General features: G+C 33.0%; 1 protein-coding gene across 1 annotated transcript; it reads left to right on the top strand.

Annotated features, from left to right (window-relative positions):
* Positions 1 to 555: 555 nt before the first annotated feature.
* On the top strand, positions 556 to 7848 carry ccne2 (cyclin E2; the record flags this gene model as incomplete). Its single annotated transcript, XM_083910790.1, has 11 exons — positions 556 to 569; positions 724 to 808; positions 1071 to 1124; positions 3284 to 3426; positions 4162 to 4297; positions 4398 to 4544; positions 4651 to 4746; positions 5562 to 5696; positions 5767 to 5878; positions 5974 to 6131; positions 7738 to 7848. 11 exons carry the CDS (start codon positions 556 to 558, stop codon positions 7846 to 7848), a joined length of 1191 nt encoding a protein of 396 aa, XP_083766916.1.
* Between the last annotated feature and the right edge of the window lie 7384 nt (positions 7849 to 15232).

Genomic DNA, 15232 nt, shown 5'->3' with positions numbered 1-15232 from the left:
TTGTTTAAAATGGAGGGAGTTTGGAGCTGAGCTGACCCGACCCCCCCCCCCTCTGACCAGGCTAATGCTCACTGCTATTATCATCTTTAGAATAATAATCATAATAATGTCTTATTATGATTATTATCCTTACGTCAGGATGTTAATAAAACAGATTGGACTGAAAAAGGCTGAAGTTTATGATCAAACAATCACTGCAGTGAACATAAACTGGGATTATGAGCAGATTATTGATCAGTAATCAGACTAATCATCTGCCTCAGCTGATTATTTCATAATTACACGTGTTATTGTTCTCAGAAATGTCATAAATCTGATAAAAGTACAGCAAAACTTCCATTTTTTGCTCCGTTTCATGTCTGTAATATTCACTTTATATATTTATTTTGAATTAAAAACCTTGTATATAGTTGAGCTACAATTGATTTCTGAAGATAGAAAAGCACTTTTATAATGTGAATAATATTAAATATTAATGTTTTTATGATCTTGATTTTTAACTGGTGCTTTTCTTCTTTGTATCTTTGCAGCAGAAGAATAAACTCAGTCGACATCATGTCCAGACGCAGGTGAGACGCTCAGCTTTAATATAATATAATATAATAACACACTTGATGTCATTTAAATAATGAAAACCATATTTCAGCTTCTTATATATAGAGCTTTTCTGAGCTTTAAATACGATATAATACTAATATAATGATGTAAATGTTGTGTTTTCAGTGGTCGCCTCACGCTTCAAACCAGAGACTCAAACACACCTGAACCATCAGTCGTCAGAGTCTCAGTGAAGAAGAGAAAATCTGAGGTTTGTTATTTAATTAAAGCTGTTTTAACACAAGACTCTGCAAATGTATACATGTATGTGTATATGTATGTTTATATATATATATACACGTGTGTATGTATATATGGGAGAGTGAAGTGAGTAACCACTCACTCTCCCACACCAAAGTCACTCAGTTTCCTGTTGTAATCTGACGTAGATTTTATTACACGTGTCATTTGTTGGTTTTACGTTTGTCTTTAAATTCTCGTCTAATGTTTTTTTTGTATGTTTTAATTTGCAGCCGTCGAAGAAGAAACTACAACCTGCAGCAAAGAAACAGAGCTATGAAATACAGGTGTGTGTGTGTGTGTGAGAGAGATAAGCAGTTATCAGTGTGTTGTTGCTCCCTGTCATGTGGGCGTCCATTTTGTTTCCCCCTCTGTCTCATTCATGTGTGTGCTTTACTTACTAAAGTAGGACTGAAACAGTTTATTATCACTAAATTAATAAAATTAAGTGTTTTTATTCATCAGAACCTTTTTTCAGCTTCTTAAATGTGAATATTTTCATGTTTCTGTCATTTTTCAGCTTCTTAAATGTGAATATTTTCACGTTTCTGTCATTTTTCAGCTTCTTAAATGTGAATATTTTCACGTTTCTGTCATTTTTCAGCTTCTTAAATGTGAATATTTTCACGTTTCTGTCATTTTTCAGCTTCTTAAATGTGAATATTTTCACGTTTCTGTCATTTTTCAGCTTCTTAAATGTGAATATTTTCACGTTTCTGTCATTTTTCAGCTTCTTAAATGTGAATATTTTCACGTTTCTGTCATTTTTCAGCTTCTTAAATGTGAATATTTTCACGTTTCTGTCATTTTTCAGCTTCTTAAATGTGAATATTTTCACGTTTCTGTCATTTTTCAGCTTCTTAAATGTGAATATTTTCACGTTTCTGTCATTTTTCAGCTTCTTAAATGTGAATATTTTCACGTTTCTGTCATTTTTCAGCTTCTTAAATGTGAATATTTTCACGTTTCTGTCATTTTTCAGCTTCTTAAATGTGAATATTTTCACGTTTCTGTCATTTTTCAGCTTCTTAAATGTGAATATTTTCACGTTTCTGTCATTTTTCAGCTTCTTAAATGTGAATATTTTCACGTTTCTGTCATTTTTCAGCTTCTTAAATGTGAATATTTTCACGTTTCTGTCATTTTTCAGCTTCTTAAATGTGAATATTTTCACGTTTCTGTCATTTTTCAGCTTCTTAAATGTGAATATTTTCACGTTTCTGTCATTTTTCAGCTTCTTAAATGTGAATATTTTCACGTTTCTGTCATTTTTCAGCTTCTTAAATGTGAATATTTTTACGTTTCTGTCATTTTTCAGCTTCTTAAATGTGAATATTTTCACCTTTCTGTCATTTTTCAGCTTCTTAAATGTGAATATTTTCACGCTTCTGTCATTTTTCAGCTTCTTAAATGTGAATATTTTCACGCTTCTGTCATTTTTCAGCTTCTTAAATGTGAATATTTTCACGCTTCTGTCATTTTTCAGCTTCTTAAATGTGAATATTTTCACGCTTCTGTCATTTTTCAGCTTCTTAAATGTGAATATTTTCACGCTTCTGTCATTTTTCAGCTTCTTAAATGTGAATATTTTCACGTTTCTGTCATTTTTCAGCTTCTTAAATGTGAATATTTTCACGTTTCTGTCATTTTTCAGCTTCTTAAATGTGAATATTTTCACGTTTCTGTCATTTTTCAGCTTCTTAAATGTGAATATTTTCACGTTTCTGTCATTTTTCAGCTTCTTAAATGTGAATATTTTCACGTTTCTGTCATTTTTCAGCTTCTTAAATGTGAATATTTTCACGTTTCTGTCATTTTTCAGCTTCTTAAATGTGAATATTTTCACGTTTCTGTCATTTTTCAGCTTCTTAAATGTGAATATTTTCACGCTTCTGTCATTTTTCAGCTTCTTAAATGTGAATATTTTCACGCTTCTGTCATTTTTCAGCTTCTTAAATGTGAATATTTTCACGCTTCTGTCATTTTTCAGCTTCTTAAATGTGAATATTTTCACGTTTCTGTCATTTTTCAGCTTCTTAAATGTGAATATTTTCACGTTTCTGTCATTTTTCAGCTTCTTAAATGTGAATATTTTCACGTTTCTGTCATTTTTCAGCTTCTTAAATGTGAATATTTTCACGTTTCTGTCATTTTTCAGCTTCTTAAATGTGAATATTTTCACGTTTCTGTCATTTTTCAGCTTCTTAAATGTGAATATTTTCACGTTTCTGTCATTTTTCAGCTTCTTAAATGTGAATATTTTCACGTTTCTGTCATTTTTCAGCTTCTTAAATGTGAATATTTTCACGTTTCTGTCATTTTTCAGCTTCTTAAATGTGAATATTTTCACGTTTCTGTCATTTTTCAGCTTCTTAAATGTGAATATTTTCACGTATCATGTGTTCAGATCTATAAACAGAGTGTTGTGTTGTTGTTGTTGTTACAGAAGTGTTGGTCAGAGGATGGAGCGAGTCCATGTGTCCTCATAGAGACGCCTCACAAAGAGCTGGTTCCCTCAGACTCGTCCACGTTCAAACAGTACACCTTTAAAAACCTCTTCATCAAGGCCTCGCCCATCCCCCGCCTCAGGTGAGCGACTCTTTGACTCCTCACCCTTGAGTCTGTGTTCACAGATCATCGATTTGAGTTTCACATGTGAAGAAATGATGATTTTTAATAAGAATCATCCACTTTTAGCTGCAGGAAAACAAACTGGGCCGTTTGTCTCTGCACACCAAAGTCACTCACTCTCCCACACCAAAGTCACTCACTCTCCCACACCAAAGTCACTCACTCTCCCACACCAAAGTCACTCACTCTCCCACACCAAGGTTGTTGATCCACTGCTGCCTCCATCACTAACTTAAAATGACTGATTTTAGTGAATTCGGCCTTTAAAATATTTCATTTAGACTTAATTCAGTGACACAAAGTGACCACACGAGGCAGCAGAGGACCATTAGCTCCTGTGTCCCTGTGAGCTAAAATCACTGGTTTTCTCTATGGGCTTTGGTGTGGGAGAGTGAGTGGTTTACACAAAGAAAAGTGAGATAAGTAGAATTTTGCAATTTTAAATCGATTTATGGAATTTAAAGTAGAATTTTCTAATTTTAAATCGAATTATGTAAATATTTAATTTAGACTTAAATCGGTGACACAAAGTGACCACACGAGGCAGCAGAGGACCAGCAGCTCCTGTGTCCCTGTGAGCTAAAATCACTGGTTTTCTCTATGGACTTTGGTGTGAGCAGAGTGAGTGTTTTACAGTCAGTTTAAACTTTATACAGTATAATATAACCCTATAAACTCTTCTCCTCCTCACAGTTGGGCCAGTTCAGACGATGTCTGGATCAAAATGCTCAACAAGGAGCTGAAGTACGTCCATGATAAGAGTTACCTTCAACAACACCCCAAACTGCAGCCCAAGATGAGGGCCATTCTGCTGGACTGGCTGCTGGAGGTGAGGCGTTAGCGCCGTTAGCATTAGCGCTGCGTCCACACACACTGCTGTTTGTGTGAATACGTGGTTTGACCCTGTGTGTGTGTGTGTGTGTGTGCAGGTGAGTGAGGTGTACAGTCTGCACAGACAGACAGCTTACCTCGCTCAGGATTACTTCGACCGCTTCATGTTGACTCAGCACGACGTCAACAAAGATTACCTGCAGCTCATCGGCATCACCGCGCTCTTCGTCGCCTCCAAGATCGAGGTGAGGCCCCGCCCCCCTCCCTCACGCCCCGCCCCCCTCCCTCACGCCCCGCCCACGCCGCGACAGCAGGTTTAAAAATCTTCACTTTGCCACTTTTTCTCCTCAGGAGATTTACCCGCCCAAAATGTACGAGTTTGCGTACGTGACGGACGGAGCCTGCGACGTGTTTGACATCGAGTGCACGGAGCTTCACCTGCTGAAGGTAAGACCACAGACGTCTGAGTCTGTAAACCACTCACTCTCCTCACACCAAAGTCCACGGAGCAAACCAGTGATTTTAGCTCACAGGGACACAGGAGCTGCTGGTCCTCTGCTGCCTCGTGTGGTCACTTTGTGTCACTGAGTTAAGTCTAAAGTAAATATTTTCACTAAAATCATTGGATCAACAACTCCTGTGTGGTGTGATGTTAAAATCACTGATTTTCTCTATGGGCTTTGGTGTGGGAGAGTGAGTGGTTTACACAAAGAAAAGTGAGATAAGTAGAATTTTGCAATTGTAAGTAGAATTTTAAATCAAATTATGGAATTTAAAGTAGAATTTTCATATTTTGGAACTTTTAGTAGAATTTTCAATTTTTGGAATTTTAAGTAGAATTTTAAATCGAATTATGGAATTTAAAGTAGAATTTTCATAGTTAGGAACTTTAAGTAGAATTTTTAAATTTTAGATCGAATTATGGAATTTTAAGTCGAATTTTCACATTTTAAGTAGATTTGGGAACTTAAAGTAGAATTTTAAATTATGGAATTTAAAGTAGAATTTAAAAATTTGGGAACTTTAAGTAGAATTAAAACATTTTGGAACTTAAATAGATTTTGGAACTTTAAGTAGAATTTTAAATCGAATTATGGAATTTTAAGTAGAATTTTAAATTTTTGGAATTTTAAGTAGAATTTTAAATTTTTGGAATTTTAAGTAGAATTTTCAAATTTTAAGTAGTTTCGTTGTGGTGGCGTAAAGCGGACGCGTCCTGGTCCTGTAGCGTCCTCAGTGTGTGTGTTTATGTGGTTTTGCAGGCGTTGGACTGGAACCTCTGTCCTGAGACGTCCATCTCGTGGCTGAAGCTCTACGCTCAGGTCGAGGCCCAGAAAGACAACGAGAACTTCCTGGTGCCTCAGTTTTCCCAGGAAACGTACATCCAGATCACACAGGTGTGTGTACGCACACACACACACACTCTGCACTTTGACCTGAGCTGACCTCAGTCCTGTTGTCCTACAGTTGTTGGATCTGTGCATGATGGACATAAACTGGTTGGACTTCAGCTACAGCGTCCTCGCCGCCGCCGCCTTCTGCCACTTCTTCAGCTTCGACGTGGTTCACAGAGTCTCAGGTGAGTTCTGCTGTTTCCTGTCGACCTCCGTGACCTCGTGCTGACCTTCAGGGTCGCGTGACCTTCCCTCGCTAACGTCTGTCCTCGTGTCTCAGGTCTGACGTGGGACAGCGTGGCGTCGTGCGTTCGCTGGATGAGCCCCTTCGTGGACACGCTGCGCTCCGAGGCCACGCCCCTTCTGAAGAACTTCCCTAAAGTCAAAGGAGACGATCGACACAACATCCAGACCCACGTGTCCTACCTGGACCTGCTGGTGAGTAACGCTGTGTAGTTCACCTGTGGACCCGAGGGTGGCGCTGTAACGGGCCCCATTGCTGTTAATCTGACAGAGAAACGCCATGTTTGGCTTGTTCCACTGCCACGTAAATAATCTGAAGTGAGATTAAATCTGAGAAAGTGAGATTAAATAATCTGAAAATATGAGATTAAATCTGAAAAAAAAAGCTTAAATCTGAAGAAGTGAGATTAAATAATTCGAAAAAATTAGGTTAAATAATCTGAAGAAGTGAGATTAAGTAATCTGAACAAGTGCAGTTAAATAATCAGAAAAAATTTGATGAAATCTGAGAAAGTGAGATTAAATAATCTGAAAAAAATAGGTTAAATAACCTTGTGAGATTAAATCTGAAGATTTAAGGTTAAATCTGGACTAAATGAGGTTACATCTGAAAAAGTGAGGTTAAATAATCAGAAAATATTAGATTAAATCTGAAAAAAAATAGCTTAAATCTGAAGAAGTGAGATTAAGTAATCTGAACAAATGCAGTTAAATAATCTGAAAAATTTGATTAAATCTGAAAATATGAGATTAAATCTGAAAAAATTGGTTAAATAACCTCAAGTGAGATATAATCTGAAAAAATTTGAATAAATATGAGAAAGTGAGATGAAATAATCTGAATATATGAGATTCAATCTGAAGAAGCGAGATTAAATCTGAAAAAAATCAGATTAAATCTGAGAAAGTGAGTTTAATAATCTGAAAAAAAAAATCTGAAAAAATAGGTTAAATAACCTCGTGAGATTAAATCTGAAGATTTAAGGTTAAATCTGGACTAAATGAGGTTACATCTGAAAAAGTGAAGTTAAATAATCAGAAAATATTAGATTAAATCTGAAAAAATTAGGTAAATCTAAAGTGAGATATAATCTGAAAAATTATATTAAATCTGAGAAAGTAAGATTAAATCTGAATATATGAGATTAAATCTGAGAAAATCAGATTATATCTGAGAAAGTGAGATTAAATAATCTGAAAATATGAGATTAAATCTGAAAAAAAAAAGCTTAAATCTGAAGAAGTGAGATTAAGTAATCTGAACAAATGCAGTTAAATAATCTGAAAAATTTGATTAAATCTGAAAATATGAGATTAAATCTGAAAAAATTGGTTAAATAACCTCAAGTGAGATATAATCTGAAAAAATTTGATTAAATATGAGAAAGTGAGATGAAATAATCTGAATATATAAGATTAAATCTGAAGAAGCGAGATTAAATCTGAAAAAATCAGATTAAATCTGAGAAAGTGAGTTTAGTAATCTGAAAAAATCTGAAAAAAATAGGTTAAATAACCTCGTGAGATTAAATCTGAAGATTTAAGATTAAATCCGGAATTAATGAGGTTACATCTGAAAAAGTGAGGTTAAATAATCAGAAAATATGAGATTAATTTAGGTAAATTAATCTAAAGTGAGATTAAATCTGAAAAGGTGATAATAAATCTGAGAAAGTGAGATTAAATAATCTGAAGAAGTCAGATTAAGTCTTTAAAAAAATTAGGTTTAAAAAAATCTGAAAAGGTGAGATGAAATCTGAATAATCTTTTGATGGCTTTATCTTTTTTTTTCGTGTTTCAGAGAAAAGCTCACGAGCGTCAGGTCGACGCCCCCGACTGTCAGATGTCGCCCGTCGCCATAGCGCCCCTCCTGACTCCGCCCAACAGCACAGAGAAACCAGCCAATCCCTGAGCGGGACACAAATGCTAAACGCTACATGCTACATGCTACCTCTGCACAGCTAGCTAACGAACGACGACGTCCACGAAAAACCACAAGTGTTTTTTTGTTTTTTTTATGTGACTTTTTAATTTAAAAAAGACGTGAGTTTTAAACACTAAGTTCAGACGTGAACTTCCTGTCGTCAGTTTTTATAGAAACTGAACGTGGATTATTCCGCCGTTCAAACGTCTCGGTCAAATCAAAGCGTTTTTATCTGGTTTTTTTTTTTTTTCCTTTTCGGGAGTGAAACTGGTGCTAATCTGCTAATCTGTTAATCTGTTAATCTGCAGCAAAGTCAGACATTTCTGACGCGGCTTCAGTCGGATTCTCAGGAAACTGTTTTTCTTTCTGCTCGACTGAACGTCACGAAAACATGGCATACAAAGAGTGCTTGTAGCTGCCGATGTGCGGATTATTCTCGGGTTTGACGTGCGTCGTAATCTGTGAAGTGTGCGCTGTAATCTGTGAGCGCGTCGTCGTTACATTCCTGTGAAACTTGACAAATGTAAAGTGTTTTTATTTAAAGTTTGTTCATATGTAAAAAGAATGAAATGAACGGAAAAAACTCGTTATTTATGATTCAGATTTAAAATCAACGGCTGTCGCTTCGTGAGTGCCTTCATTAGAGGAAATGACAGCTTTTCAAAATAAAAGCTGAAATCGAACAAGTGTGTGTGTGTGTGTGAGTGAGAGCGGTGAGTGAGTGAGAACTTTGTTTTTGTAAATAAAAGAATTCAAATGTGACTTTTTTGTTTTCTACAAAGTTTGTCAATAAAAGTAAAAAAAAAAGTAAATTTGTCTGATTTAACTTTTAATTCACTTAATAAAATCCTTTATTTTTAGTTACAGTTAAACCCAACAATTAACTAACCCACAAACCAGCTAAACGAGCAAAGAACCTGATAATCCACAGAAAAGACTGAGGACTCGTTCTGTGCAGTTCAACACTTCACCACATGGTGGCACAGTTTCACCATGAAGAGAGGTTCAGGTTCAGAGGAAAGAGAAATTATTCGGTGTGTATATATACTTTTTAATATTGTACAAAATGTGACAATTTGTTTGCTTTTTTTTTGGTCCAAAATTTGAGAAAAACTTCATGTGTCGTCCAAAATTTGACAAACACTGCATATTATTGGATTTCATGCAAGATTTGAGCATTTTTTTGGGACAAAAAATGTTGGTCATTTTGGATTAAAACAATTTTTTTAGCCCAAAATGTGACAAAACGTCATACTATACTATGTCATCAATCTCAATGTCATACTACACTATTTCGTACAAAATCTGACAATTTTTTTGAAAAAAAAACTTTCGGTCCAAAATTTGACAAAAACGTCATACTATACTATGTCGTCAACCTCAATGTCATACTACGCTATTTCGTCCAAAATTTGAAAATTTTTTGGAAAAAAACTTCTGGTCCAAAATCTGACAAAAAACGACATACTATACTATGTCTTCCAAAATCGAAAATTTTCTTGAATTTTTTTTTTTTGGCCAAAATGTGACAAAACGTCATACTATACTATGTCTTCGACCTCAATGTCATAATACACTATTTAGTCCAAAATCTGACAATTTCTTTGAAAAAAATATTTGGTCCAAAATTTGACAAAAACAACATATTATACGATGTCGTCAACCTCAATCTCGAACTATGCTATGTCGTCCAAAATCGAAAAAAATTTTTTTTTTTTTAGCCCAAAATGTGACAAAACGTCATACTATACTGTGATCGACCTCAATGTCATACTACACTATTTCGTCCAAAATCTGACAATTTTTTTGAAAAAAACTTTTGGTCCAAAATTTGACAAAAACAACATACTATAATATGTCGTCCATAATCGGAAAAACATTTTTTAAATTTTTATTTAGCCCAAAATGTGACAAAACATCATACGATACTATGTAGTCAACCTCAATGTCATACTACGCTATTTTGTCCAAAATTTGACCATTTTTTTGAAAAAAACTTTTGGTCAAAATTTGACAAAAACGACATACTATACTATGTCGTCCATAATCGGAAAAAAAATTTGAATTTTTTATTTAGCCCAAAATGTGACAAAATGTCATACTTTACTATGTCGTCGACCTCAATGTCATACTACACTATTTAGTCCAAAATCTGACAATTTTTTTTGAAAAAAAACATTTGAGTCCAAAATTTGACAAAAACGACATACTATACTATGTCGTCCAAAATCGAAAAAAAAATTGACGTGTTTTTTAAATCCCAAAATGTGACAGAACATCATACTATACTATGTCATCGACCTCAATGTCATAATACACTATTAAGTCCAGAATCTGACAATTTTTTTGAAAAAAGAAATTTGGTCCCAAATTTGACAAAAACGACATACTATACTATGTTGTCCAAAATCGGAATGTTTTTTTTTTTTATCCCAAAATGTGACAGAACATCATACTATACTATGTCATCGACCTCAATGTCATAATGCACTATTTAGTCCAAAATCTGACAATTTTTTTGAAAAAAACTTTTGGTCCAAAATTTGACAAAAACGACATACTATACTATGTAGTTCAAAATTGAAAAAAAAATTGACATGTGTTTTTTTAATCCCAAAATGTGACAGAACATAATACTATACTATGTCATCGACCTCAATGTCATAATACACTATTTAGTCCAGAATCTGACAATTTTTTTTTTTTTAAAAATTTGGTCCCAAATTTGACAAAAACGACATACTATACTATGTCGTCCAAAATCGGAATGTTTTTTTTTTTATCCCAAAATGTGACAGAACATCATACTATACTATGTCATCGACCTCAATGTCATAATGCACTATTTAGTCCAAAATCTGACAATTTCTTTGAAAAAAATATTTGAGTCCAAAATTTGACAAAAACGACATACTATACTATGTCGTCCAAAATCGAAAAAAAAATTGAAATGTGTTTTTTTTATCCCAAAATGTGACAGAACATCGTACTATACTATGTCATCGACCTCAATGTCATACTACACTATTTAGTCAAAAATCTGAAATTTTTTTTGAAAAAAAACATTTTGGTCCAAAATTTGACAAAAACGACATACTATACTATGTCGTCCAAAATCGAAAAAAAAAATTGACATGTGTTTTTTTAATCCCAAAATGTGACAGAACATAATACTATACTATGTCATCGACCTCAATGTCATACTACACTATTAAGTCCAGAATCTGACAATTTTTTTGAAAAAAAAAATTTGGTCCCAAATTTGACAAAAACGACATACTATACTATGTCGTCCAAAATCGGAATGTTGTTTTTTTAATCCCAAAATGTGACAGAACATCATACTATACTATGTCATCGACCTCAATGTCATACTACACGATTTAGTCCAAAATCTGACAATTTTTTTGAAAAAAAACATTTGAGTCCAAAATTTGGCAAAAACGACATACTATACTATGTCGTCCAAAATCGGAATGTTTTTTTTTTTTATCCCAAAATGTGACAGAACATCATACTATACTATGTCATCGACCTCAATGTCATACTACACTATTTAGTCCAAAATCTGACCATTTTTTTGAAAAAAACATTTTGGTCCAAAATTTGACAAAAACGACATACTATACTATGTCGTCCAAAATCGAAAAAAAAATTGAAATGTGTTTTTTTTATCCCAAAATGTGACAGAACATCATACTATACTATGTCATCGATCTCAATGTCATACTACACTATTAAGTCCAGAATCTGACAATTTTTTTGAAAAAAAAAATTTGGTCCCAAATTTGACAAAAACGACATACTATACTATGTCGTCCAAAATCGGAATGTTTTTTTTTTTTATCCCAAAATGTGACAGAACATCATACTATACTATGTCATCAACCTCAATGACATAATACACTATTTGGTCCAAAATCTGACCATTTTTTTGAAAAAAACATTTTGGTCCAAAATTTGACAAAAACGACATACTATACTATGTCGTCCAAAATCGAAAAAAAAATTTGAAATGTGTTTTTTTTATCCCAAAATGTGACAGAACATCGTACTATACTATGTCATCGACCTCAATGTCATACTACACTATTTAGTCCAAAATCTGACAATTTCTTTGAAAAAAATATTTGAGTCCAAAATTTGATAAAAAACGACATACTATACTATGTCGTCCAAAATCGAAAAAAAAAATTGATGTGTTTTTTTAATCCCAAAATGTGACAGAACATAATACTATACTATGTCATCGACCTCAATGTCATACTACACTATTAAGTCCAGAATCTGACAATTTTTTTGAAAAAAAAAAATTTGGTCCCAAATTTGACAAAAACGACATACTATACTATGTCGTCCAAAATCGGAATGTTTTTTTTTTTTATCCCAAAATGTGACAGAACATCATACTATACTATGTCATCGACCTCAATGTCATAATGCACTTTTTAGTCCAAAATCTGACCATTTTTTTGAAAAAAACATTTTGGTCCAAAATTTGACAAAAACGACATACTATACTATGTCGTCCAAAATCGGAATTTTTTTTTTTTTATCCCAAAATGTGACAGAACATCATACTATACTATGTCATCGACCTCAATGTCATACTACACTATTTAGTCCAAAATCTGACAATTTCTTTGAAAAAAATATTTGAGTCCAAAATTTGATAAAAAACGACATACTATACTATGTCGTCCAAAATCGAAAAAAAAAATTGATGTGTTTTTTTAATCCCAAAATGTGACAGAACATAATACTATACTATGTCATCGACCTCAATGTCATACTACACTATTAAGTCCAGAATCTGACAATTTTTTTGAAAAAAAAAAATTTGGTCCCAAATTTGACAAAAACGACATACTATACTATGTCGTCCAAAATCGGAATGTTTTTTTTTTTTATCCCAAAATGTGACAGAACATCATACTATACTATGTCATCGACCTCAATGTCATAATGCACTTTTTAGTCCAAAATCTGACCATTTTTTTGAAAAAAACATTTTGGTCCAAAATTTGACAAAAACGACATACTATACTATGTCGTCCAAAATCGGAATGTTTTTTTTTTTTTATCCCAAAATGTGACAGAACATCATACTATACTATGTCATCGACCTCAATGTCATACTACACTATTTAGTCCAAAATCTGACAATTTCTTTGAAAAAAATATTTGAGTCCAAAATTTGATAAAAAACGACATACTATACTATGTCGTCCAAAATCGAAAAAAAAAATTGATGTGTTTTTTTAATCCCAAAATGTGACAGAACATAATACTATACTATGTCATCGACCTCAATGTCATACTACACTATTAAGTCCAGAATCTGACAATTTTTTTGAAAAAAAAAAATTTGGTCCCAAATTTGACAAAAACGACATACTATACTATGTCGTCCAAAATCGGAACGTTTTTTTTTTTTATCCCAAAATGTGACAGAACATCATACTATACTATGTCATCGACCTCAATGTCATAATGCACTTTTTAGTCCAAAATCTGACCATTTTTTTGAAAAAAACATTTTGGTCCAAAATTTGACAAAAACGACATACTATACTATGTCGTCCAAAATCGGAATGTTTTTTTTTTTTTATCCCAAAATGTGACAGAACATCATACTATACTATGTCATCGACCTCAATGTCATACTACACTATTAAGTCCAGAATCTGACAATTTTTTTGAAAAAAAACATTTTGGTCCAAAATTTGACAAAAACGACATACTATACTATGTCGTCCAAAATCGAAAAAAAAATTGAAATGTGTTTTTTTTATCCCAAAATGTGACAGAACATCATACTATACTATGTCATCGACCTCAATGTCATACTACACTATTAAGTCCAAAATCTGAATTTTTTTTTGAAAAAAAACATTTTGGTCTAAAATTTGACAAAAACGACATACTATACTATGTCGTCCAAAATCGAAAAAAAAATTGACGTGTTTTTTTAATCCCAAAATGTGACAGAACATAATACTACACTATGTCATCGATCTCAATGTCATACTACACTATTAAGTCCAGAATCTGACAATTTTTTTGAAAAAAAAATTTGGTCCCAAATTTGACAAAAATGACATACTATACTATGTCGTCCAAAATCGGAATGTTTTTTTTTTTTATCCCAAAATGTGACAGAACATCATACTGTACTATGTCATCGACCTCAATGTCATACTACACTATTTAGTCCAAAATCTGACCATTTTTTTGAAAAAAACATTTTGGTCCAAAATTTGACAAAAACGACATACTATACTATGTCGTCCAAAATCGAAAAAAAAATTCAAATGTGTTTTTTTATCCCAAAATGTGACAGAACATCATACTATACTATGTCATCGACCTCAATGTCATAATGCACTATTTAGTCCAAAATCTGACAATTTCTTTGAAAAAAATATTTGAGTCCAAAATTTGATAAAAAACGACATACTATACTATGTCGTCCAAAATCGAAAAAAAAAATTGATGTGTTTTTTTAATCCCAAAATGTGACAGAACATAATACTATACTATGTCAACGACCTCAATGTCATACTACACTATTAAGTCCAGAATCTGACAATTTTTTTGAAAAAAAAAATTTGGTCCCAAATTTGACAAAAACGACATACTATACTATGTTGTCCAAAATCGGATTTTTTTTTTTTTTTATCCCAAAATGTGACAGAACATCATACTATACTATGTCATCGACCTCAATGTCATACTCCACTATTTAGTCCAAAATCTGACAATTTTTTTGAAAAAAACATTTTGGTCCCAAATTTGACAAAAACGACATACTATACTATGTCGTCCAAAATCGGAATGTTTTTTTTTTTTATCCCAAAATGTGACAGAACATCATACTATACTATGTCATCAACCTCAATGTCATAATACACTATTTGGTCCAAAATCTGACCATTTTTTTGAAAAAAACATTTTGCTCCAAAATCTGACAAAAACGACATACTATACTATGTCGTCCAAAATCGGAATGTTGTTTTTTTAATCCCAAAATGTGACAGAACATCATACTATACTATGTCATCAACCTCAATGTCATAATACACTATTTGGTCCAAAATCTGACCATTTTTTTGAAAAAACATATTTGAGTCCAAAATTTGATAAAAAACGACATACTATACTATGTCGTCCAAAATCGAAAAAAAAATTGATGTGTTTTTTTAATCCCAAAATGTGACAGAACATAATACTATACTATGTCATCGACCTCAATGTCATACTACACTATTAAGTCCAGAATCTGACCATTTTTTTGAAAAAAACATTTTGGTCCAAAATTTGACAAAAACGACATACTATACTATGTCGTCCAAAATCGGAATGTTGTTTT

This window comes from Microchirus variegatus (genome assembly GCF_963457635.1).
Source record: "Microchirus variegatus genome assembly, chromosome: 2".
NCBI classification, from domain to species: Eukaryota; Metazoa; Chordata; class Actinopteri; order Pleuronectiformes; family Soleidae; genus Microchirus; species Microchirus variegatus.
The sequence above is the reverse complement of the archived record's forward strand: the minus strand, read 5'-3'. Positions and strand labels throughout refer to the sequence as shown.